The 27,208-nt window shown below is 44.7% G+C and overlaps 1 protein-coding gene across 4 annotated transcripts in view; it reads left to right on the top strand.

The window, feature by feature from the left end:
* Window positions 1-27,208, top strand: part of LOC142388710 (NACHT, LRR and PYD domains-containing protein 12-like) — a 245,195-nt gene that overhangs the window by 176,191 nt on the left and 41,796 nt on the right. The window contains exons 11-16 of one of the 4 annotated variants that reach the window (XM_075474257.1): window positions 1,208-1,381; window positions 2,246-2,419; window positions 4,404-4,580; window positions 7,196-7,372; window positions 8,836-9,012; window positions 9,168-9,702. The exons of 1 other annotated variant lie outside the window; for it this stretch is intronic. In XM_075474257.1, the coding sequence (XP_075330372.1) occupies window positions 1,208-1,381; window positions 2,246-2,419; window positions 4,404-4,580; window positions 7,196-7,372; window positions 8,836-9,012; window positions 9,168-9,177 (889 nt within the window). In that variant the 3' untranslated portion in view covers window positions 9,178-9,702. Of the gene's footprint in view, window positions 1-1,207; window positions 1,382-2,245; window positions 2,420-4,403; window positions 4,581-7,195; window positions 7,373-8,835; window positions 9,013-9,167; window positions 9,703-27,208 lie in introns of those variants that run through there. 2 more of the 4 variants (XM_075474263.1, XM_075474268.1) reach the window with 2 other exon arrangements.

The following is a 27,208-nucleotide window of genomic DNA, read 5'->3' as shown; positions in this document are numbered from 1 at the left end:
TTATAGGTGAGCGGCCTCAGTCGGGTCATTTCATTGTTGGCTGTTGGAGGGATTGATTGTGAAAGCTTTGGCTCAACAGTCTCTGCCGTCATATCTTTTACTTCATAATGTGCCGCACATTTTCAATGGGAGACAGGTGTGGACTGCAGGCGGGCCAGTTTAGTTCCTGCACTCTGCTCCTATGAAGCCACGCTGCTGGCACACCTGCAGAATGCGGCCTGGCATCGTCTTGCTGAAATAAGCAGGACGCCCCTGTTGCTCCTGTTTGGAGCTTTCAGCATTAATGGCGCCCTCACAGATGTGCAGGTTACCCACGCCATGGGCACCAACACAGCCCCACACCATCACAGATGCTGGCTTTGGAACTTTGCTCTGGTACAATCTGGATGCTCCTTTTCCTCTTTAGCCCGGAGGACACCACGTCCATGATTTCCACAAACGGTTTGAAATGTGGACTCAGACCACGGCACAGTACTGAATGCTAGCAGCTTTTATAGCTGCAGATTAGAGATATTAAGACATCCATCTGCAGTGAAACGCAGACGCCATCATCTGAGAAGACGGCGTGAACTGTGGCCTTTGCACAGAATGTAAATATACGAGGGGAAAGCTCAAAGCGTACCGCCTGCAGTGTTGGAGCTGATGTCTCCGGAGACATAATGATGTTGCTCTGTGGCAGCTTTCAGAGCCCTGGAGAAGCTAACTGGTGCTTAGAAGCTTCTTAGAGTGGATTCTTCCTGTTTATGGGTGTGAACAGTCCCAGCTGACAGTGGTGAGCAAAGAGATCGTCTTTCAGCTGTAAATGTTCACTAAGCTGAACTTTTTATAAAGATTCTGGAGTCAAATGAAAGATGTAAGAATGTAAAAATGGTTTTCTGAACAAGACGTCCTTATTCTGACTTTGGGATCAGATCAAACATGTTTTCAGTCTGAATGTGACACCACATTTCCTTCTTTATCTGCAGATTAGAGAAAATAATGAAGAAAAGTCAGTTTAAAGGAGCTCAGGTCTGAAAGACTGAAGAGATTAATGATGTCGTGTCAAACACAGGAAGATGAGATCAATCACAGATGTGAAGAACAGATGTTCATCAGAGGACATTACATTCACATCACTGTGTTCAGTTAGAATATGAGTTCAGTTGGTGTTTATAGTGCAGATTGTCTGATTTTAGTAGAACTGATGTCACATTTTCTCTCATCACAGACTTGTTAGAACTAAACTCTCAGAGACTGACTATGAAGTTGTGACCTCTGCTTTAAAGTCCAACCCCTCCCATCTGAAACAACTGGACCTGAGTTACAACGACCTGTCGGATCCAGCAGTGGAACATCTGTCTGCTGCACTGGAAAGTCCAAACTGCAGACTGGAGGCTCTGAGGTCAGTTCACAGCAGCTCTTTTACTTCTTCTGTTTTAGTTTAAATGATTTAGTGATGTGTGTAAATATCCAAACATTCAGTGTTTCCACATGTCTGAATGAATCCTCCCTTCCATCCTTTTCACCTGCCAAAGCAATTCTTTCCTCACTTTCACACACTGAAGCAGAGCTGTTCCTTAGAAAAATGATCCTGGTAAAAACCATTTTTCTTCAGTCATAAAAGGAGAGAAAACACTTCAGATCAGAGGTAAACATGGAGCAGCTGAAATGTAGCTTTGACTCGCCTTTCTGGTCCATCTGAGAGATGTTTGATCAGTAAAGTTATGAAAGCTGGATGCAGATTAAACTGCAACAAACTGACAGATCTGCTGCTTCTGCTGCTCATTTGAACAGGACACATGTGCAGAGTTCAGTCACTTTAACTCCAACGACTCAGTCTGCTTTGGGCTTTAGCCTCCACCCAGTAATTAGTGACAGACTGGAGGAAATGGCAAAGCTCTGACTCTGCACTTTATTGTAAAAATGAAGGATGAAAAATCTCCAAAGTTGAGAGGATTACATGCTAAAAGAATCCATCAAAAAGTGCAGAAACCAGAGAGAAATTCAGAATTACACCACAGAAGAAGAACATGCTGCACACACTCATCTCAGGACTTATTTCCCTTGCTTCTGCTTCCAAATGTTCATTCTTGCTTTACTAGTGGTTTAAATAAAGTGGTAAAATAACTGAATCATTTCCAAAGATGAGCACTAGTGGCAGAGCCGGATCCAAATATGATATTTGGAAAGGCACATGTAGCTGATTAAAGTCAGTTTCAGCCTGCATCCTGTTGGCTTCAGCTCACATGTTTTATTCTTTATTCAGATTGGTGAACTGCATGTTGTCAGAGATCAGCTGGGCTTCTCTGGTCTCAGCTCTGAAGTCCAACCCCTCCCATCTGACAGAACTGGACCTGAGTCAGAACACCATCAGTGACTTTGTAGAGAAGGAGCTGAGCAGCTTTCTGCAGAGTCCACACTGTGGACTGAAGACTCTGAGGTCAGACACCATGTTTTAGTTGTGTGTTCAGATTAATATGATGTGAAAGTTGTGCTGGTCTTCATGGTAAAGTCTGTGTTCTTCTTCTGGGCTTTAGTTGATGAAATGATGATCCATTAAATAATAAGAAAACAGTGAATCTGTTTTACAGAAACAAATCTAGAATCACTGGCTGATGCTTCCAGAGGTCCAGAGTTGGTGAATATTTCCAACAGCCCGTTAATCAGCTGATAGCAGCTGATAATACAGCTGTTAGCTAACTTGTTGCTAGGTAACGGCAGATGGAAGGAAGCTGTGAGTGTGTGTGAGCAGCTTTCCATCAGGTGAGAAATGTGTGAAAACATGCAGCAGAGTCAGTGTTTGATAGCTGTGCAGCCAAAGAGAAGCTGAACAGGTGAAGTGCTGCGACCCTGTGCAGGTGAGCCCAACACAGACACAAAGGATGATCACTGAGCTGCCATGCAGGAGGGAGGCAGGGACTGCTGCATCACTGCAGATACATGCTGTTCTGTTCCCCTGCCGGCTGTGTGCCAGCTGTTCCAGCTGTTTCATTCAGTCAGAGCTCAGAGAGCTGCGAGCAGCATGTGAGTGAATGCAGGCTGAGAAACATGAAGCTTCATCACTTTCTGTGAGGAACAAACAACCAGATTCAAAGTGCAGCAGAAGTTTATTTCACTTTGAATGTAAGTTTCATTCTTCTTTCATAGGTTTTATTAACACTTTAGTCCCATTTGTCCATATTTGAGATGTTTTCTGTTTTCAGATTCACAAACTTTCTGTCAGATTCTGAACTTTTTTCCACCTTCTGACCCGTTTTTTCACTTTCAAACTTTTGCTGCTGACCTGCTTTGAGAGCCCGGACGTCAGCTGACAGGGGGGTTAAATCCTGACTGCCAGAGCAGCAGAGGAGGCTGAAGGGACCCCCATCATGCTGCCTTCAGGGACTGTGGGAACTGCAATCCTTTCTTAGACACCTCCTGCACTCTATATTTCCATGAGTGCTGGTGAAAATAACCTGCAGCACTGACACACTTTGTTAATGTCAGCTGGTTCTGTCAGCACTCAGCACAGATCAGCTGCTCATCCTCCATGATGGACAGCAGCTGGTTCAGAGTCCTTTTCTCTGTTGACTTCAGCTCACACCTTAAGGCTGAGTTATACTTCTTTTAACTGCCTTTGCGCTTGCGTCTTGCGCGTATGTTAATGGCTCAAGACGTTTATACTTCATTTATTTTGTCGGCGGTTGCGTGTGCTGCGTGGCGATTCACCGCCAGGACAGTAGGTGGAGTAGCGGGTTTTTTTCAGTGACAAGCCTACTACGATGAAAGGAAATTCACCGCCAGGAGCTCTTTGGCAAGTCTCTCTTCCATAGATTCATGCTTCTTCTTCTTCTTTTTGTAAATAGCCGGTATTTTGTCAGATTTTCAACACCTTGGGGGTCTAAACGACTACTTTCTCGCCTGAAAATGTTTCAAATGTTGCTAAAGTTATATATTTACAGAGTTTATAGCTTAAGGGAAATCAGCTTTTCAGGCCGGCTGATTTCGGCTCGGGCAGGAGTGAAGTGCACTGTGTGTAAACGCTCTGCATACTGTCAGATCGATCAAGTAGTAGGCGGTTTCGACCACAGCCAGTGGCTTGCGCTTGCGTCTTGCGTGAAGTTAAGAAGTTGAGGTGACACACGCAAGCACGCAAGGGGGGGCTGGCAACCGCGCAAGGGCTTGCGTTGCGGCTTGCGTTGCCGACTATAAACCAGGCTTTACACCTTATTTATCTATCACCACTAACACCATATTTTATTCTATTTATTTTATTTACCGTAAGTAAAACTGTTGCATCTAACACCCTTCCCTTATTGTACATACTTACATATATATTTTTAAAAATTTTATTTTCTCTTTGTACTGTTTTGGTGGCTTTAAATCTCGCTGTACCATGTACAATGACAAATAAAGGCATTCTGATTTGATTATTCTTTATTCAGATTGTGGAGCTGCAGGTTGTCAGAGATCAGCTGTGCTTCTCTGGTCTCTGCTCTGAAGTCCAACCCCTCCTCCCATCTGACAGAACTGGACCTGAGTGAGAACAACATCAGAGACTCTGCAGAGAAGGAGCTGAGCAGCTTTCTGCAGAGTCCACACTGTGGACTGAAGGCTCTGAGGTCAGACACCATGTTTTAGTTGTGTGTTCAGATTAATATGATGTGAAAGTTGTGCTGGTCTTCATGGTAAAGTCTGTGTTCTTCTTCTGGGCTTTAGTTGATGAAATGATGATCTATTAAATAATAAGAAAACAGTGAATCTGTCAGACAGAAACAAATCTAGAATCACTGGCTGATGCTTCCAGAGGTCCAGAGTTGGTGAATATTTCCAACAGCCCGTTAATCAGCTGATACTAACAAACTCCCCTCCAACTCTGTTGGAAATGAACAATCTTTGACTTGGTTAGAAAACAGCTTTCATCACAGCAGCAGTTGTCTTCAGTCAGATTCATTCATGATGACAAAATGCAGCCAAAAAGCTTCTCCCACTGATAACTGAAAGGAAATCACTTTCAGTTGAGCTTTATTTCATGAATTCTATCAATAATTCCCTGTTACACAATGCCAAGGCCAACTGAAGGTGATGCTGACATTTAGTGACTGTGGGGGAAACACAAAGAAGAGTTTATCAGAAGAAGAATAACAGGATTGGACGATGGATGAGAGAACAGCTGTTAGCTAACTTGTTGCTAGGTAACGGCAGATGGAAGGAAGCTGTGAGTGTGTGTGAGCAGCTTTCCATCAGGTGAGAAATGTGTGAAAACATGCAGCAGAGTCAGTGTTTGATAGCTGTGCAGCCAAAGAGAAGCTGAACAGGTGAAGTGCTGCGACCCTGTGCAGGTGAGCCCAACACAGACACAAAGGATGATCACTGAGCTGCCATGCAGGAGGGAGGCAGGGACTGCTGCATCACTGCAGATACATGCTGTTCTGTTCCCCTGCCGGCTGTGTGCCAGCTGTTCCAGCTGTTTCATTCAGTCAGAGCTCAGAGAGCTGTGAGCAGCATGTGAGTGAATGCAGGCTGAGAAACATGAAGCTTCATCACTTTCTGTGAGGAACAAACAACCAGATTCAAAGTGCAGCAAAGTGCAGCACAAGTTTATTTCACTTTGAATGTAAGTTTCATTCTTCTTTCATAGGTTTTATTAACACTTTAGTCCCATTTGTCCATATTTGAGATGTTTTCTGTTTTCAGATTCACAAACTTTCTGTCAGATTCTGAACTTTTTTCCACCTTCTGACCCGTTTTTTCCCTTTCAAACTTTTGCTGCTGACCTGCTTTGAGAGCCCGGACGTCAGCTGACGGGGGGGTTAAATCCTGACTGCTAGAGCAGCAGAGGAGGCTGAAGGGACCCCCATCATGCTGCCTTCAGGGACTGTGGGAACTGCAATCCTTTCTTAGACACCTCCTGTATGGCGTGATCTTTGTGCCACCAGGTTGAGCGCGCAGTGACACTGATTTGAGGGCACAGATCTATCTGAAGGAACAATAATTTTAAGCGTGTGCGTATGAATCCCACACACGCTCGTTCATAGGTGCTCGGACACGCGCTCAACTCTGACAAACTGCTCGCTCGAACGGCTCACTCTGCTCGCGCTCGGCTCTATCTCTCTGCTCGCTCGCGGCTCTGTCTCTGCGCTCGCAACTCTGTTAGTTGTATGTAAATGAGCCACACCACCAGCCAATCACAGACTGGTAGTTTTCACAGACTGGTATTTGTGTGATAAATACTAAAAAAAAATAAAGAGGAAGAATTGTAATAATCATGTTAAAACTGGTGTAGTTGGGTGCTAGCTAGTTAGCCTACTGATTACTGTTGTAGGGTGTCACAAATATTTTAGAGAAAGAAACCTAACATGAACTTTTTTATTTGTTTCTCTTTATATTCTTTTATGTATTTTTAATGCTTCTTCCACTCCCTGCTGCAATGCTTTTATTTTATGTAAAGCACTTTGAATTGTTTTGTACATGAAGTGTGCTACAAATAAACTTGATTTGATCAAAATCTAACACGGTAGAAAAATAAAACTACACCAGCTTAGAAAATTAAATGTTTGAAGTATTGAAGTGGTTGTTTTTACCTAGTAAGTTATGAACTATAGCAGCTGACCCACAGTGGGGTTTTTTAAACTTTTAAACTTTAAACTGATCAATTGTGCTATTGGTTTAATCTGTAATGGTTACTGGTTTGGCAAAAAAAATATAACATCTAGTTTAATTCCTTTAGGGTGATGGTAGAAGTTCAATTGAGTCTGCACTGCAGACTGCACTGATTGGCTGGTGGTGTGGCTCATTTACACACAACTAACAGAGTTGCGAGCGCAGAGACAGAGCCGCGAGCGAGGAGAGAGATAGAGCCGAGCGCGAGCAGAGTGAGCCGTTCGAGCGAGCAGTTTGTCAGAGTTGAGCGCGTGTCCGAGCACTTATGAGCGAGCGTGTGTGGGATTCATACGCACACGCTTAAAATTATTGTTCCTTCAGATAGATCTGTGCCCTCAAATCAGTGTCACTGCGCGCTCAACCTGGTGGCACAAAGATCACGCCATACTCCTGCACTCTGTATTTCCATGAGTGCTGGTGAAAATAACCTGCAGCACTGGCACACTTTGTTAATGTCAGCTGGTTCTGTCAGCACTCAGCACAGATCAGCTGCTCATCCTCCATGATGGACAGCAGCTGGTTCAGAGTCCTTTTCTCTGCTGGCTTCAGCTCACATGTTTTATTCTTTATTCAGATTGGTGAGCTGCAGTTTGACAGAGATCAGCTGTGCTTCTCTGGTCTCAGCTCTGAAGTCCAACCCCTCCTCCCATCTGACAGACCTGAACCTTAGTAAGAACACCATCAGAGACTCAGCAGCGAAGGAGCTGAGCAGCTTTCTGCAGAGTCCACACTGTGGACTGAAGACTCTGAGGTCAGACACCATGTTTTAGTTGTGTGTTCAGATTAATATGATGTGAAAGTTGTGCTGGTCTTCATGGTAAAGTCTGTGTTCTTCTTCTGGGCTTTAGTTGATGAAATGATGATCTATTAAATAATAAGAAAACAGTGAATCTGTCAGACAGAAACAAATCTAGAATCACTGGCTGATGCTTCCAGAGGTCCAGAGTTGGTGAATATTTCCAACAGCCCATTAATGAGCTGATACTAACAAACTCCCCTCCAACTCTGTTGGAAATGAACAATCTTTGACTTGGTTAGAAAACAGCTTTCATCACAGCAGCAGTTGTCTTCAGTCAGATTCATTCATGATGACAAAATGCAGCCAAAAAGCTTCTCCCACTGATAACTGAAAGGAAATCACTTTCAGTTGAGCTTTATTTCATGAATTCTATCAATAATTCCCTGTTACACAATGCCAAGGCCAACTGAAGGTGATGCTGACATTTAGTGACTGTGGGGGAAACACAGAGAAGAGTTTATCAGAAGAAGAATAACAGGACTGGACCATGGATGAGAGAACAGCTGTGAGCTAACTTGTTGCTAGGTAACGGCAGATGGAAGGAAGCTGTGAGTGTGTGTGAGCAGCTTTCCATCAGGTGAGAAATGTGTGAAAACATGCAGCAGAGTCAGTGTTTGATAGCTGTGCAGCCAAAGAGAAGCTGAACAGGTGAAGTGCTGCGACCCTGTGCAGGTGAGCCCAACACAGACACAAAGGATGATCACTGAGCTGCCATGCAGGAGGGAGGCAGGGACTGCTGCATCACTGCAGATACATGCTGTTCTGTTCCCCTGCCGGCTGTGTGCCAGCTGTTCCAGCTGTTTCATTCAGTCAGAGCTCAGAGAGCTGAGAGCAGCATGTGAGTGAATGCAGGCTGAGAAACATCAAGCTTCATCACTTTCTGTGAGGAACAAACAACCAGATTCAAAGTGCAGCAGAAGTTTATTTCACTTTGAATGTAAGTTTCATTCTTCTTTCATAGGTTTTATTAACACTTTAGTCCCATTTGTCCATATTTGAGTTGTTTTCTGTTTTCAGATTCACAAACTTTCTGTCAGATTCTGAACTTTTTTCCACCTTCTGACCCGTTTTTTCCCTTTCAAACGTTTGCTGCTGACCTGCTTTGAGAGCCCGGACGTCAGCTGACAGGGGGGTTAAATCCTGACTGCCAGAGCAGCAGAGGAGGCTGAAGGGACCCCCATCATGCTGCCTTCAGGGACTGTGGGAACTGCAATCCTTTCTTAGACACCTCCTGCACGCTATATTTCCATGAGTGCTGGTGAAAATAACCTGCAGCACTGACACACTTTGTTAATGTCAGCTGGTTCTGTCAGCACTCAGCACAGATCAGCTGCTCATCCTCCATGATGGACAGCAGCTGGTTCAGAGTCCTTTTCTCTGCTGGCTTCAGCTCACATATTTTATTCTTTATTCAGATTGAGGAGCTGCAGTTTGTCAGAGATCAGCTGTGCTTCTGTGGTCTCAGCTCTGAAGTCCAACCCCTCCTCCCATCTGACAGAACTGGACCTGAGAAGGAACAACCTGAATGAATCAGCAGTGAAGGAGCTGTCTGAGCTTGTGGAGAGTCCACACAGCAAACTGCAGACTCTGAGGTCAGTAGAGGGTCGGAGGTCCATGCAGCTCTCAGCAGTATTTTATCAGACTTTATTTATTATTTATTCTATTTATTAAAGCTGATGGCAGCTGAGGAAGAGACGCTCTGGAAACACTCGTTTATCTCCTCTCTTCTTTCTTCTTCTCTCTACAGCTGGGAGTGATGAACAGGACGATGTGAGCTGAGAGGATGATCTGTGTCCTGATGATCCACAGGATGAAGCAGCAGCAGCTGGTGTGCAGAGAGACTCTGACTGCACCCTGATGATGATGATGATGATGATGATGATGATGATGTGTTTGTATTCTGTGTTTTTCTTCCTTTGGAATAACCATGTTAAAGTTGGGTTAGAAATGATCAGTAATGGAAACGATCCTTAAACCTTCAGTTCCATCTGAACTTAAAGAAAAGCCACAGTCTAAAGTTTGACACCAGTTTTATTCTCTCGGCTTCATTTTCTGCCTTTAAAAACTGACTTTTAATGTGTAAATCTTTCATCTTTTAATCTTTAAATCCATCAGTGGAAATGAGAAGCTGTCAGTGTGATTCAGTCAGAGACGACTGAGCTGATGGAAATGTGGGAACCTGAAAGGAACATTTGATTATTATTATTGTTAGCATATCTCTATTACATACACTATTTTATGATGGCACAATCACGTTATAACACAAGCATATTATTAATGTCTCTAATAAAACAGTCAAACATTTCAAGATGCACATGGAACCTTTATTGTTCTGCAGAACAGTCTCTCTGTTTTATAACACCCGGCCCTTTAAATGCTGTGTTGAAGGCTGGCCAGCAGATGGCGCCATAATTAATTTGATCAAATGCTTTGAAACACTGAACCGTTTCAACACGATGGCTTCATGTTGATTCAGTGGTTCAGAAAGCTTTGGTTTCTCCATCACTGGCAAAGATTTACAGACCAGGACATAGACGGCCTTTATTTTACAGCAGATAAACAGGAAGTAGGCAGAGAGGAAGGAGGACCTGCAGCAAGGACCCCAGGCTGGGACCCCAGAGTCAGACCTGGACTTGGACCCGTGGCGGCCCTGTGAGGACCTACAGCTTCAGTTCATGGAGCTCCTGCACCAGCTGAGCTAAAGGCTCCTATTTTCTGTGTAAGTGTTGTACTTTAAAGTCTACAGCTGAGCTTCTCTTGCTCTCTTTTCTACCTGAAATCCACCTTTAACTGAGCTTGAAGCAGACTTTAAGTTAACTGTGTGAACACCAGCAGTGGAGCACACATGGAACATTTCAGAAGACGTTTGTTGGTGTTTGACACCAAAACATACGAACAATGACAGCAACATGTCAGCTGAACTTAAACTGAACAGATTAAACACGAGTTCAGGTCAAATATACTCAGACTTCTCTGGATACTCGTCACTTTAATCCAGGTGAACTTCGGTGTCATTTCAGAAAATCACCTCTAAGAACAGAAGAAGTGAACTGAACTCTCTTTTTGCTGTATATTCAAAGAAGTCCGCTAACGGCACCGCTGGGTGGACTTCTTTGTTCTGAGTTGTTCAGTCAGGAAAACAAACCGTGTATGGAGGTAACTTCCAGCTGTGGCTCACATTCAGAAGACATCAGACTGCTGTTTGTCCCTTTTTGTTGGAGCTACAGGGACATCAGTGCTGCTCACTCTGTGCTGTGGAGCAGAAACCAAACAAAGGTGGCTGTAAGGAGTTCAGAACATGTCGGAGCTTCCTGTTTGTGTTGGTGCAGCAGCACCACCTGCTGTCCAAACCAACCAACAGCATCAGTGCTGAAGCCACATCTCAGAGCTCCTTCAGGCTCGCTGCTGTGTGAGGCTTCTTGTTGCTGTCTGACACTGAGCTCACTGACGGACAAAATGTCCACGTTCATGTGTTCCCTGTCACACTCCTGATTATTCTACAGCAGCTTTCACAACAGGCTGGCAGAGGTGAGAAATAGGCATTATGGCAGGGTGTACGATCTCTCCATTAGCATTTGCAATGGCGATGGAGATAATTATTAGAGCTTCCAAGTGGGTTGTAGGTGGAGAGAGACGTCAGGATGGCATACGCCTTACAAGTCTAGAAGTATCTCAATAAGTAGAGGGAAATTAAGTGATAGAAAGTTTGTAATAGATGAAGAAAGCATTCCAATAATTAGGGAAAGGGCCGTAAAGAGTTTAGGCAGGTGGTACCAGGCAGACATGAATGATGGAGAGCAGGCAGTGCAGTTTTGGAAAGATGTTGCTGAGGGACTGGATAGAATAGATAAATCAGAACTTCCAGGAAAGTAGAAGCTGTGGTGTCTGCAGTTTGGATTGTTTCCTAGGTTGATGTGGCCACTGTCTGTGTATGAGATTCCATTATCTGTGGCAGAAAAAATGGAAAGATTAGTTAGTTTTTATATTAGGTGTTCCTAGATGCTTAAAGGTAGGGTAGGAGATCCTGGATTTTGAGTCCAGCGAAGCTGCATTTTGAAAATACACAGGTAAAAAGTCCCAACCCTTTTCTTCACTTTCCCCCCCGAAGGCACGCCTCTAGACTACATGAACGCGCACGAGCACGAAGGTGCACGAGCGCTGTTCCGACAGCAAGCATCGATCGTTGCCGTATTTAGTATTTAGTTTATGCTAAATATACGTTTAATAATGCTAGGTGCTAGCCAAGCTGGCTCTAGTTTAGCTTCCTGCCAAGCTTCGTTCACGGAGCAGGGTACGCGCACAGGGGGAAGGAGGGGGAAGGAGGGGGAGGGGGAGGGGGGGCAGATTGCAGTTTGATAGACAGCATCAGTATCCAATCATTGTGAACGGTCCGTTCACAATGATTGGATACTGTTTTTCCTAGATTGTACGTTCTAGAGGCCACTAAAACTTTTCATATTTGTGTCAAAACTTTTAATTAATTGGTTGCAATGGGGGTGTGAAGAGTATTTCAAGCAATATGTAAAAAAAATGCTCCAGAAAAAGATCCCCTACCCCACCTTTAAGTACTGTGGCACTGTATGGGAAAGGCATACTCCAGCTCCCAGTATCTAGTCTAGTAGAGGAGTTTAAATGTACTAAAGTTAGGACAGAGCTCCTGTTAGCTGGGAGTAAAGATGTGGTAGTTAGTAAGGTGGTTCCAAACCCAACCAAGGGGAGGAAGTGGAAACCAAGAATGGCAGCTCAGGAGGCAGAAGCAACTCTTAGACATGCAGAGATTGTGGGTAATGTGCAAATAGGCCGGGGAGGCTCGGGGCTTGGCCCAAGCAAACCGGTGTGGAGTAGAGCAGGTCCCAAGGAGAAGAGAAAGCTAGTTGTTGAGTAGGTTCGTAGACAGGAGGAAATGTTAAGGGTTCAAAGGCAGTGGCTCAGGCTAAGCAGGGATGGTGGTTGAATTGGGAAGGTGTAGAGAAGAAAAAACTTAGTTGGAAATATGTGGAGTATGGAGGAAAGGAGTTGGCAAAACATATGATGTATTGCCAACTCCCCAGAACCTAAAACTCTGGGTAAATGGAGACCCGTTATGTTCGTTATGTTCAGGTACTGCAGCTCTAAGGCATATTTTGTCAGGTTGTAAGGTTAGTTTGTCACAAGGCCGGTATACATGGCGACATGACCAAGTATTAAGAAGCTTAGCTGCAGGTATTGAAGATAAACGAAGGCAGGTAAACTTAGGAGGGTCTAAGGTGAAGAGAGGGGCAATTCAGTTTGTTCAAGAGGGGGAGAAAGTTAAAAAGACAAATAAGGAGGCACGGCAGCTTGGAGGATGCTTGTGATTGGGAGATGCAGGTAGATTTAGGAAATAAGCTTGTTGTTCCCCAGGAAATAGCCTCTACAAATCTAAGGCCTGATATAGTCTTGTGGTCTAGGAGTAGAATGAGAGTCTATTTCATAGAGCTGACTGTTCCTTGGGAGGAATTAGTAGCAGAAGCATATGAAAGCAAACAGCTTAAATATGTGGAGTTGGGGGCAGAAGCAGAGCAGTGACGATGGAAGGTTAGAATCTGTCCAGTGGAAGTAGGATGTAGAGGATTTGTTGCAAAGTCTGTTGTCTCATTGTTGTGGAAACTGGGTGTAACTGGACAGAGTGTGAGGAAAATAGTGAAGGAAGTGTAACATGACGTGTTTACAGCTATAAAAAAAACTCACAACAGGACCAGTGCTAGGTTCGGCTACGGGAGTATCCGAATTATTTGTTGAAAAGAAAATAACAATATTACAAACAGTTGACATACAATGACACAAAATGAAATTTCTAAATAGTTTCCCTGGGTCTTTCAGAATAGTTTATTTAATCCCTGTTTTGAAATTTAAACCTATTGTTAGGTACTAAAGGATACTATTTAATCAAACTTAGGTTATAGTTCTATTTAAGTTCAAGTCAATACTGTTAATCTATTTTGATTTACAGTTTATTTGGTTTTTCCTTTTAATTCTATTTTAGTTATTTAGTGTTCTTTTTAAGAAGTTAAGGTTTTTAAATTTCCTGTTTTAAGCATTTTTTGTTTCTATTTTAAACCCAACAGACAATTTCAATTCCACACACTGTAACAAGGATACTGAATGTGGTTCGAAGAAAAAAAACAAAACACACAGAAATCCATCCAGCAAAAGACTGAATAACTTGTGCTTCAAATGAATGTCCTTTCTCTCTGATGATCCTGAAGGGTTAATCCCGTTTCTCTGAATCCAGTGCTGTTTCAGCAGGACAACATGGGCAGCTCATACCAGTTTGGATGATTTGCAATAACCAGCAGAGGGCGTCGCTCCTGCTAGACGGTCACAGGGCTCCTGGGTTACGGCTCGCCATCTTGTTTCTCACCAGCGGAATCCGACTCAGCAATCAGCTCGGAATTTCCCGGTCCAATTTCCAGCAGAACCTTAACCCATTAAGGCCGGGAAAGCGTACACATCTTTTTCCTGCAAAGGGTTGTTTTGCACCAATTTTCTTCAGATACTTTTATTTTCTTACATTTCTCCATACTTGGCCTACCTGGGGTTGAAAGTCTTGATAAATGCACAGCGTTATAGCGGGCATATACCGGCTTTCAGCGAGTGTGACTCAATTTTGAGCGACAAAAAAAAAAATATGTATATATATATATATATATACTAGTGGTGGGCCGTTATCGCCGTTAACGTGCTGCGATAATTTGAGAGTCTTATCGGGCGATATAAAAAATATCGCCGTTAATCTATTCTCAAAGTTGGGTTGAGAACTGGGTCAAAATAGGTAGCCTAAGCAAACTCTGATGACTTTTACCTTGATGTTTTAGCTCGGGTGTGGGCTGATGTACTTTGTCTGCCGTTAGGTGTGATTAAAACAGAAGAACGCCACTTTGCAGAAGCCTGTGCTAGGCAGTTTAGGGAGGTCGCTAATCTGTGGGGGATAGTTGACAAAATCTGCCCTGTTGGAACAGACAGCGCTCCTAATATGGTGGCCGCAGGGAGGATACTGCGCGTGTGGCGCAACAGAGACGCACTGCACACAACGCTATCTCAACAGTAGCACCACCTGGCCCTCCCAACAAGTGCTGAATATGAGAAGTTGGCGAAGCTAGAGAAACTGCTGGAGCCATGCATGTGAATAAGCTGGTCTGCCCTAATGCTGTGTGTTCACCAAGAGCGACCTCGCTGGAGAAGCTTCGCTTGAGAATTTGCTTTGGTAGCTTTGGTAGCTCGTGATGTCACATTTAGAATGTTAAATTCTTAAAGGCCCCGCGGCTGTGCAGCACCGCGGAAAAAAACATGAGGAAAGAGAGGGCAGGGACACGAATAAACGTTTTGTTATTTACAATTTGTTATACAAGATATACATCACGTTACAAATGATGTACAACTACATTAGGTACACCTGAGAAGAGCAGGAATAGCAGAGGCAGCTGTGAAAATAAACTAAATTCGAAATAAAATCCATATTAAAACTTAATTGCAGTGAGAAAGCGTGGGGTTACTACACTATTGTATTGAAGCACTCGACACGGCAATTGCAACAGTCTCAGGATTAAACGACTAAAGTTTACACGTCTGTTTCTGCGAACCCCGCGGATTGTCGGACCCCTGAATGAGCCATTTTAATCTAGATTAATTTCAAGATTTCAGTGAGATTAATCTAGATTAAAAAAATGTATCTATGCCCACCACTAGTATTTACATATATATATATATATATATATGTTAGATCGATTCTTTAATTGGAAGCTCAAGAACAAGCCGAAGTAATCTCAAGTTAAATGAAGTCTTTTTTTCTGGCAACAAATGAAGTATCTCAGCGCTGGACTCTCGCAGGAAATCCGTCAGACAAAAATATTTTAATATTTCAAGATCACAATAATCTTGCAATTTAGAACTACAATAAAAAAGAAAAAAGAACACAAATAAAATACACTTCAATTGGATACTTTTTAAATTTATTTAAGCTGCAGCATAAGGATGAAAGAGCCGCATGCGGCTCCGAAGCTGCGGCCTGCCGACCCCTGATGTAGCAGAAAGGTGTGATTCTTACAAACTCAGTGTACCGAGTATATAACGTAAACTCACTTTGAAGTAGTGCAGCAGGTCTCTGCAGGTGAGTTTTACTCCTCCAATCTCTTTTTCCACAAGATTTTCAGGTGACAGAAGTGCTGGGATGAGGTTAACCAGCACCTTCTTGAACTCCACATCGATATCTTAGACCAGGGGTTCCCAAACTTTTCCACGCCAAGGTCCCCCAAACAGTATCAGCTTCTGGCCCCCTTTGCAAACCACAGACAATGCATCAAAATATGTAAAGAAACATCAACTTTTAGAAGGTATTTTCTTTCTTTTATTCACAGACAGCAGCTCGCTGTGTGAATGCAGCCTGACTAAAGTCAACCGTTTTTTCGGACTCTGATGGATGTTTTTGTTCCAAGTGACGCTGAAGTTTCGAAGGTTTTGAACACTCATTTGAGAGGGTCTCCAGACAGAGGACGCCATTTTTCTGTATGGCTGTAAAGCCAAACTTAATGTATGCTGCCTCATACTTTCTGATTTTAGTCGGCCAGTTCTTTCGGTCTCTTCCAAGTCAAAAATCTGTCCATTTTGGCTAAGCTAGCTACGCGCTAGCTTGAGGAACAGAGCAGCTTCAGAACAGGCGCAAACCGCCAGGTCTACCATGTTTTGACTGGCAGCCAATCAGAAAGACGAGCATTGCAAATAACATTTCAATATGATATATTATTAGGGACTGAGCAGTGAAACTGCAATGACCCTATTGTATCTGTAAGGTTTATTATTTTTCTCCTCGTCCTCCGTTATTCTTATTCTTTGCAAAAGGTGCTGGAAAACTCATGAAATTTTGTGAGCACCACCTGCCAGTCGACGACATGAAAGAATCTAAACTTTATATTTTTGGGAGTCGCTCATTGACTCTTTAGCGCCCCCTATGATGCTAAAAAATGGTCCCGGCATTGGACTTACTTTCACGTGGGACAACGAAAATCGGTACACTCCTTCATCATGCCCAGACGCACAAAAAAGTCTCATGCCGCCATGGTCCCACGTCCACAGGAAGGCGGCCATTTTGGATGGAAAGTGAGTTTTCGTGCCATTTTTTGCACAAGATCGAACTTGTCCTACAGATTTAATGCTACAGACTTCAAACTTGGCCAGGTTACTCTTAAGACATGAGGGCAAAAAATCATGGGGAATTCATGGAGAAACTTTTTCAAAACTTAAAGGGCGTGGCCGTGGCGACGCCTCAAAGTATGATGACTCACTGTCACTCGCCATAAGAAATTAAGTCGCTTATAAACTCCCACATACATTATCCAATCTGTCCCAAACTTCATACGGTGAATGCTGGACCCAGCCTGAACGCGCACATATAAAATAGTGACATCCACCTACAGCGCCTCCTGCTGGTGGTTGGAAACGTCTTTTTTTTTACACACCTCGCATTTGATCAAACTCCTCCTACATATTTCATTCTAAAATCTTCAAACTTCGCCAGGTTACTCTTAAGACATGGGGGGGAAATTAATTGAAAAACTTTTCCAAACTCTGAACAATGTGGGCGTGGCCAGGCGGTGAAAATCGTGTGATGGCGTTTGTGATTTGAAAGCCTTATCATCATCACAAAGTCATGAAACTTGGCACACAAGTTCACCCTGACGACCTCGTACGTATGTAAAGGGTATCGTGTGTGGGCGCATCAAAATGACTCAGTGGCGCCCCCTAGAAATTTTCAAAAACCCCTACGCATTGGGGTAATGATGTGCTCGTACGTACGCAGAGGGTATCGTGCGTGTGGGCAGAGCTGCAGCTCCAGCCTCCAGTGCATGCCCCAACGTACGCCACCTCGGTCCCGCTCACAGCTGCTTGCAGCTTTCTAGTTTTAAATGTGCTGTCATATGAATGAAAGTGCCATAACATTTGCTGTGCAAACACACTTTTAACATCAGCATCTTTCTGTAGTTTTTATGTAGAAGCCTCGCTCCACTGTCTGTTTCCTTGAATGACTTGCTGCTATCAGTTGTGTGTTTTGCCTTTAAGTGATATTTTAGACTGGAACTACTACGCTGAGAAGACAATTCAACTTGGCAGTGTTTACAGATGACTTTGGTTCTGTTAGAATATTCTATTCCATGTACAGAGGCTACAGTCCTCGCTGCCGCTGGCCCCTGTTTGAGTCCCACATCGGACAGTCCTTTGCTGCGTGTTGTTCCCCCTCTCTCTGCCCCCTGCTTCCTGTCTCTCTGAACTTTCCATTAAAGGCACAAAAGCCTAAAAAAACATTTTTTTTTTTATTTTTAAATTTTTTTAAATTTTTTAAAAAACAAAAAATCTAATTAAAAAAAATAATAATAATTTTAAGTATTAAAAAAGAATTATATATACATATTTTTAGTTTTAGTTCTTTTTCAGTTTTTTAAAAAACAAAAAATTAAAACAATTTTAAACTAAAATAAATTACTCCTACAGAACCGTACCCTGAACCCATACCCCATCCAGCTTAGTACCATACCTGGCGCTCTATTGACCGCTGACTCACGGTTGTGTTCATTTCTGGAAATGGCTTGAAAGTGGCTTTTAATTGAGAGCAAACGGCAGGAAAGCAGCTGTGCTGCTGCTCCCTCCTGTTCCCCAGCTGGGAGGACTCGTCCCTTCTCACTGGGGCTCAGGCTGCTTCTGATTATTCAGCTTCACTGGGATGCTGTGGCAGCCAGAGGCATGATGGGAAATGTGTGCTAATTCTGTTACGTACAGCAGGCCCCTGCGTCTCTTCTTCTCTTATTTATTTACTTTATTTATTATCATGCACGTGTGTGTGTGCACATGTGTGTATCCTGACACAGAACTCACATTGAACTCAGCCGACAGCCGCGCCTGTTACGGTGTTTGCTGCTCGGTCTGCGCTTCGGTCTGCACAGCAGGCAGTGATACGAAGGGAGAGAAAATAGGGCCAAGAGATTGTGAGGTCTGACTTTTTCCTGGAGAACGATTTTGTGATGCAAATGTATTACTCTGTTGAACGCATATTGTTTTGAGAAGCAAAACGCTTTATTTTTTAAACCCCAGCCAACTAGCCGGACTACCTTCATCAACACCAAAACGAGGCTGGAACTCTGCTCACAGGACGCAGCAGGGGGTAAGAAGATGTTCAGAAATGATGTTGCTGATATGGGATGTTACACAGCTTCATGTCAGAAGAGGCGAACTGTCCCTTTAAAGAGGCGAACTGTCCCTTTAACGCACAGTTGGAGGTACCTTCCAGAGTCTCCCTTAACTTGGTCGCTAAGGTCTTTGTGCCACTGATGAAATATTTCTAAGCATTTCTTAAAGAACAAGTCCAAGGTCCAAACCTTGGACACTGTTTAGTAAAATGCTTTTAAGGATTTTATATGAAGGAATCCTGAACTGGACGGTGTCTCCTGCCTGTCTCCAGTGGCAGCTGGGAGAGGCTTCAGCCTCACTGCCACCCTGAATCGGATTAAACGGGTGTAGAAAATGGATGGATGTAACCCTGACCCTGAAAATAAATCTTAACTTAAGGTCCCCAGAAGCTAAGCTGCTGAGTCCAGGTGGCGTCTGACCCGGCTGTGTCTCTGCTCCTCTCAGAGGGGCTGGAGGACGTGATCCTGGAGGACGTGATCCTGGAGGACGTGATCCTGGAGGACGGCGGCTCCTCGGTGGACGTTTGGACGGACGTGGCGTCGCTCTGCTCCGGGCTGAAGCGGGAGGACCTGAACCGGACTGTGAGGTCCGTCCTGCTGAACCAAAGCGGGACTGGAGTCCGCTCACCAGACCTGGATGGAGGGCGGCTCATGGAGCATGTCTTTCTGTGAAAACTGGACCAAACAACTGTTCCTCTGACCCTGCAGCTGTGTTCATTCTTCTTCTGACACACACCACATCAGCCACCTCTCCCTCACTCTGTGATAACATCTGAAGACTTTCAACTGTAAGCTGAGCCAACAGGAGTCCAGTTTCAGCCCAGTACAAAAATAAAGAAATGCTTCTGTTCTGCTTTTCTTTTAGGTGTAGCTCTGAATAAATGTGTAACCTTTGGTGTGTGTTCAGCTTTTCCACCATTCTTCAATCAGAACATCCATGAAAACTGGATTTGATTTGATTTTGACTCTATTTTCACTTCTGAATTTCCCTCAAATTTGGAGATGAGGGCTCATAAAAACTATAAAACTCTGCAGTTTTAGCTTCTCTTCTTTGGCTCCCTGTTAGATTCAGAACAGAATCTAAGATTCTTCGCCTCACATATGAAGCTCTGAATGATCGAGCTGTTAATGGCTGACCTGAGCTCGGTTCCCTGTTGTTGGTCTCGTTGCTTTCATGCAGGGCTCTATAATGCCTCAGCATACATGAGCTGTTATCGTTGAATCCAGTTTCTTTGGAACACAACAAACACGTGGAAGATGGATATTAGCACACTGAAAAAAACAATTCATAAGATTTACTTATAAAACCCTTTGTAAGTATTTGCACTCAAATGATTTAAGTAATATTTAATGCTGCAATATCAAGTAAATTGTACTTACCATAAAACAGTTTTGAAGATATTAAGTAACATTTAATTACATTAAGTTTTAAGTTATATTTATTTAAACAAATTAAGTAAAGTATACTTGTTTTTCATAGGCAGGAACATCATTTTACTCAAAATTTTAAGTAAATGTGATGTATCTGTAGTATTTGCTGTTGTAAAGTAACTTAGTAGATTTTAACGATACACTTTCAGAGTAAAGTTTATGTAGTATTTCTAGGTTTATGTACATACAACTATTAAACATTTAAATTGTATGAGGAAACTTAAGTAAAACTTATTCTTCCCCCATAATTCATGTATTACATTAATAAAATGTTAAATTTTACTTAAGAAGCTCGAGTTCTTACTGAATTTTAAAAATAAAAGGTAGAAATTACGAGAGTTACTCTAATAGAGTTTACTTCACCAAAAAGTCACTTTTTTCAGTGTACATTTATTTATAATATTATTTATTTTATACCTAATAATATTAATTATTCTATTTCTAATATGTAATGTATGTGCTATTTATCTGTTTCCCTATGAGATTTATAAAGTATTTCAATTATATTCTATGTCATACAATTATTATTATAAGAAAATAGTGATGTGGCAACACTTTTCTGTCCCGGCAGTCAGGAGGATGTGCCAGCTACTTCTGTGCCGAGTGAAAAGCTGGAGGGGTCGTAACAAAGAAGAGGAACAGACTAAAGCCCAACTCAGCTGAAATCATCTTGTTGTTAAATAAACATCTTTCAACCTTTCTATAAATCTTACTAAAGCATATCTCTATTACATACAGCATTTTATGATGGCACAATCACGTTATAACACAAATATATTATTAATGTCTCTAATAAAACAGTCAAACATTTAAAGATGCACATGAAACCTTTATTGTTCTGCAGAACAGTGTCTCTGTTTTATAACACCCGGCCCTTTAAATGCTGTGTTGAAGGGTGGCCAGCAGATGGCGCCATAATTAATTTGATCAAATGGTTTGACTGGGACCCCAGAGTCAGACCCGGGACTGGGACCCGTGCCGGCCCTGTGAGGACCTACAGCTTCAGTTCATGGAGCTCCTGCACCAGCTGAGCTAAAGGCTCCTATTTTCTGTGTAAGTGTTGTACTTTAAAGTCTACAACTGAGCTTCTCTTGCTCTCTTTTCTACCTGAAATCCACCTTTAACTGAGCTTGAAGTAAACTTTAAGTTAACTGTGTGAACACCAGCACAGAATCTGCATCAATTAGGCAGTGGCGCCAGCAGAAATAAATCCTAAGGGTGGCTGGTGGGGGCAAGGCAAAATCTTGGGGTGGCATACCCGACCAAAAAAACCCACCTATTTATTGATTTACTGAATTTACAGTATATTCATATATTAAAATACTGATTTCTTTTTATTGCTGTCACACTTTAATAATATTAACTTAATATATTTAGGTTATTCAACATGACAGAATACAATGACTGACACAAATGTGAGAAGACTGTAATCAGGATATGGGAGGTACCCTATATCACCACAAGATGGCGCCATTGCACAAAAACCTTGGACACAGTGTTCTAAGTTTAAGATTTATTAGTGCAATTAGTACCTACATTAATTTACTGGTCTTTGCCTTGAAAATCACTTCACTTAATGTTTAAATGAAAATCAATGCATTTGAACACACCAAAATTTGTTTTCATTACTCCTTTATTTTACGGTGCACAAATTTCACCTCATGTTCAAAACCATTTCTGCATTTTTATACAAATGAGAGCAGGATATTTTATGTACAAATCAGAGCAGAATATTTTATGTACAAATCAGAGCAGGATATTTTATGTACAAATCAGAGCAGAATATTTTACGTACAAATCAGAGCAGGATATTTTATGTACAAATCAGAGCAGGATATTTTAATACAAACTACAATTAGGTTTCTCGTGATGCTGTGCGTCTGACGTCATGACGTCTCCGCCTTCCCCAGAACCTTCTAGAACTTTCCAGAACTTTCTACCGGCAGTTGGGCTGCCCGCCGCTCTCTCGTCTCTGACAACTTGGGAAAGAAAATAGATGCTGAATTACCACCGCCTCCATCGTTTTTGAAGGTAAGTAAGAGGAAAAACAAATAATTTAATTGTAGTTGTTTAGTAAGTTTAGTTAGTTTAGTAAGTTCCCGCCGCGAACACCTGCTAGCATCCCAGACAGCTAGCTGGGCTAGTAACTCTCCTGCTCTCTGGGTTTAATATCCTACCGGTAGCTTACAGTTGTGTATTCATGCAGTGTTGGCTTAGTGTTAGTTATACATTAGCAAAACAAAATATATATATATATATATATATATATATATATATATATACATATACATATAAATGGCTATAAATTAGCCCATTATCGCAGCAAGCTGGGTCGCGGTTGTCTTCTTCTCTACTTCGGGCACGCGCATTTATACATGACCGTTGGTTCACATGCCTGTCGGCGACTCTGCGCGCACAGTTCATGCGGTCACGGCCATGGCTGATGTGGGGGGTCATAGATAGAATGGCTAGATGTCTCGTCCGCGTTGCTGGGCAACGGAGTCGAACGTCCGCAGATGGCCGCCATCTTACCACAGGCAGCTCTCTCGCCAACAACATTGTGTTGATGGTGAAACATTCAAACATTCAAGACATAACTTGCTTAATTCTCAAACGTTTAGGTTATTATAAACATCAAAGTAGTAAGCTAATTATCACACTAAAGACGAAGTCCATATTTATTTTTTTAAATAAAAACGTAAATATTTCATGTTTATTTGCCCCATGACTCAACTTTATTTACCCCTTGGGATGACTCCCTCAGGGAAATTAAAGTCCCCAGTAGCTCCAAACACACACATAGGATCTCTATAAATCTAAAATACAGTATAATATAGAATAATTATTATAATATATAATTAAAATAGAATTAAAATAGAATAATCTAAAACAATGTGTGAAAAAGAATATAGGCTATACAAGATATACAAAGTAAAGAGAGTTAAATAAAATAAGTTATAGCACTATGGTTGAGTTATTGCCCATATTGCACTACACTTGTGTTAATTACACATTGTATGCACATAGTCTGACCATAAATAGATAAGATATTGCACAGTAGTGACGTAAATTATTGCACAGATGACCGAATAAATAAAATATCGCACAGGGTCTTTTAGTATGTAAAATCGTGGAGATTTCTGCGAGATAAGAGTAATAGCGTCAGAGCAGATCACTTAGCGTAACTATGGTTACCTCAGGTTTGACTGTCTCCCGGACATCTCACCCTGTGGTAAGATGGCCAACTTGTGCGGACGTTCTAAACTCAGACGTAACACATCTAGCCATTCTATACATATCTATGTGGGGGGTGATATTAATGATGATTTAACTGTGGTGTTTCCGGGAAGCGGGCATTTGTTTCCACCTGCGTTGCGTTTAAAGGACTTGAGGTTAACGGTGAAACCCCACTGCACACGTCTCTGTCACGCCGCCATTTTGGTCCTTCCTGCACCGACTTCAACCCCCACCGGGAGCGTTGCAGAAGCGAGCGTTTAGCCCGCCAGACCTTGTTTATTTGCTCAGATTTGGAATACATATATTTAAGTACATAGATGCAGATGAACGCTGTAAACATGATGAAAGCCACAATATGATTGCACAAACTAACTCTAACATTTCTTTAACCCTCAGGACTTCTGTACTGCAGAGCTTCCTTTGGTTCCTGTCAACCTCTCCAGAGGGGCGTCTGCTGATGGCAGAAGGACTATATGACCTCTGGTTGGGACCCTGGTCAGTTCCACAACCCTTGGCTTGGTGTCCAATGTGACGGCTCCCCCCAGCTGGCCCGCTGTATTCTCAGCTCTCTGACTTCTTGTGCCAGAGGGACAGTCCTGTGTGGAGGCAGCCCAGGCAGCTGGTTTTATCTGTGAACCTGCATACTTTCACTTCAGCAACAACAAAGGTATGCAAGCCCAAAATAGTGATAGTAATGTCTCATTTTAACTTTATCTTAATTTAGTTTTACACACTCCCCCTTGAGCTGTCACCTTACCGTGGTGGGGGGGTTTGCGTGCCCCAATGAGTCTGGGAGCTATGTTGTCTGGGGCTTTAAGCCCCTGGTAGGGTCACCCATGGCAAACAGATCCTAGATGAGGGACCAGACAAAGAACAGCTCACAAGACCCCTATGATGAGTGATACTTTTGGACGCCGTGTTCCCTTGCCCGGACGCGGGTCACCGGTGCTCCCCCTGGAGCCAGGCCCAGGGGTGGGGCCCGCCGGCGAGTGCCTGGTGGCCGGGTCAGTGCCCGTGGGGCTCGGTCGGGCACAGCCCGAAGAAACAACACGGGTCCCCCTTCCTACGGGCTCACCACCCGTGGGAGGGGCCATGGGGGTCGGGTGCAATGTGAGCTGGGCGGCAGCCAAAGGCGGGGACCTTGGCGGTCTGATCCTCGGCTACTGAAGCTGGCTCTTGGGACGTGGAACGTCACCTCTCTGCTGGGGAAGGAGCCTGAGCTGGTGCGCGAGGTTGAGCGGTTCCGGCTAGATATAGTCGGACTCACCTCAACGCATGGCTTGGGCTCCGGAACCAGCCTCCTCGAGAGGGGTTGGACTCTCTTCCACTCTGGAGTTGCCCACGGTGAGAGGCGTAGAGCAGGTGTGGGCATACTTATTGCAACCCGGCTGTGCGCCTGAACATTGGGGTTCACCTCGGTAGACGAGAGGGTAGCCTCCCTCCGCCTTAGGGTGGGTGGACGGGTCCTGACTGTTGTTTGTGCTTATGCACCGAACGGCAGTTCAGAGTACCCACCCTTTTTGGAGTCCCTGGAGGAGGCACTAGAGAGTGCTCCTCCGGGAGACTCCCTCGTCCTGCTGGGGGACTTCAATGCTCACGTGGGCAATGACAGTGAGACCTGGAGGGGCGTGATTGGGAGGAACGGCCCCCCCGATCTGAATCAGAGTGGTGTTTTGTTGTTGGACTTCTGTGCTCGTCACGGATTGTCCATAACGAACACCATGTTCAGGCATAAGGGTGTCCATATGTGCACTTGGCACCAGGACACCCTAGGCCGCAGCTCGATGATCGACTTTGTAGTCGTATCATCGGACTTGCGGCCGTATGTCCTGGACACTCGGGTGAAGAGAGGGGTGGAGCTGTCAACTGATCACCACCTGGTGGTGAGTTGGCTCCGCTGGTGGGGGAGGAAGCCGGTCAGACCTGGAAGGCCCAAACGTATTGTGAGGGTCTGCTGGGAACGGCTGGCGGAATCCCCTGTAAGGAGGAGTTTCAACTCCCACCTCCGGCAGAGCTTCAACCATGTCCCGGGGGAGGTGGGGGACATTGAGCCCGAATGGGCCATGTTCCGTGCCTCCATTGTTGAGGCGGCCGACCGGAGCTGTGGCCGCAGGGTGGTCGGTGCCTGTCGTGGCGGCAATCCCCGAACCCGCTGGTGGACCCCAGTGGTGAGGGAGGCCGTCAAGCTGAAGAAGGAGTCCTATCGGGCCTTTTTGGCCAGTGGGACTCTGGAAGCAGCTGATGGGTACCGACAGGCCAAGCGGAACGCAGCCTCGGCGGTTGCTGAGGCAAAAACTCGGGCTTGGGAGGAGTTCGGGGAGGCCATGGAGAACGATTTCCGGACGGCCTCGAGGAGATTCTGGTCCACCATCCGGCGGCTCAGGGGGGGGAAGCGGTGCACCGTCAACACCGTGTATGGTGAGGGCGGGGCTCTGCTGACTTCAACTAGGGACGTCGTGAGTCGGTTGGGGGAGTACTTCGAGGGCCTCCTCAATCCTACCGACACGCCTTCCGATGAGGAAGCAGAGTTGGGGAGCTCGGACGTGGGACCTCCCATTTCTGGGGCTGAGGTTGCCGAGGTGGTCAAAAAACTCCTCGGTGGCAAGGCCCCGGGGGTGGATGAGGTCCGTCCTGAGTTCCTCAAGGCTCTGGATGTTGTGGGGCTGTCTTGGTTGACATGGCTCTGCAGCATCGCGTGGACATCGGGGGCAGTGCCTCTGGACTGGCAGATCGGGGTGGTGGTCCCCCTCTTTAAAAAGGGGGACCGGAGGGTGTGTTCCAACTATAGGGGGATCACACTCCTCAGCCTCCCTGGTAAGGTCTATTCGGGGGTACTGGAGAGGAGGATCCGACGGATAGTCGGATCTCAGATTCAGGAGGTGCAGTGTGGTTTTCGTCCTGGCCGTGGAACAGTGGACCAGCTCTATACCCTCCGCAGGGTCCTGGAGGGAGCATGGGAGTTCGCCCAACCGGTCTACATGTGTTTTGTGGACTTGGAGAAGGCGTTCGACCGTGTTCCTCGGGGACTCTTGTGGGGGGTGCTCCGGGAGTATGGAGTGCCGGACTCCTTGATATGGGCTGTTCGGTCCCTGTATGACCGGTGTCAGAGTTTGGTCCGCATTGGCGGCAGTAAGTCGGACATGTTTCCTGTGGGGGTTGGACTCCGTCAGGGCTGCCCTTTGTCACCGATTCTGTTCATAATTTTTATGGACAGAATTTCTAGGCGCAGCCAGGGCGTCGAGGGGGTCCGGTTTGGCGAGCTCAGAATCGGGTCTCTGCTTTTTGCGGACGATGTGGTTCTGTTGGCGTCGTCGGGCCGTGACCTTCAGCTCTCACTGGAGCGGTTCGCAGCCGAGTGTGAAGCGGCTGGGATGACCATCAGCACCTCCAAATCCGAGACCATGGTCTTCGGCCGGAAAAGGGTGGAATGCTCTCTCCGGGTCGGGAATGAGATCCTTCCCCAAGTGGAGGAGTTCAAGTATCTCGGGGTCTTGTTCACGAGTGAGGGACGAATGGAGCAGGAGATTGATAGACGGATCGGTGCGGCGTCTGCAGTGATGCGGGCTCTGCACCGGCCCGTCGTGGTGAAGAAGGAGCTGAGCCAGAAGGCGAAGCTCTCGATTTACCGGTCAATCTATGTTCCTATCCTCACCTATGGTCACGAGCTGTGGGCAGTGACCGAAAGAACGAGGTCGCGAATACAAGCGGCCGAAATGAGTTTCCTCCGCAGGGTGTCTGGGCTCTCCCTTAGAGATAGGGTGAGAAGCTCGGTCATCCGGGAGGGGCTCGGAGTAGAACCGCTGCTCCTCCGCATCGAGAGGAGTCAGATGAGGTGGCTCGGGCATCTGGTGAGAATGCCTCCTGGACGCCTCCCCGGTGAGGTGTTCCGGGCCCGTCCCACTGGGAGGAGACCCTTGGGAAGACC

This window comes from Odontesthes bonariensis, chromosome 2, assembly GCF_027942865.1.
Source record: "Odontesthes bonariensis isolate fOdoBon6 chromosome 2, fOdoBon6.hap1, whole genome shotgun sequence".
Taxonomy (NCBI): Eukaryota; Metazoa; Chordata; class Actinopteri; order Atheriniformes; family Atherinopsidae; genus Odontesthes; species Odontesthes bonariensis.
This window is presented reverse-complemented; position numbering and strand designations above follow the sequence as displayed.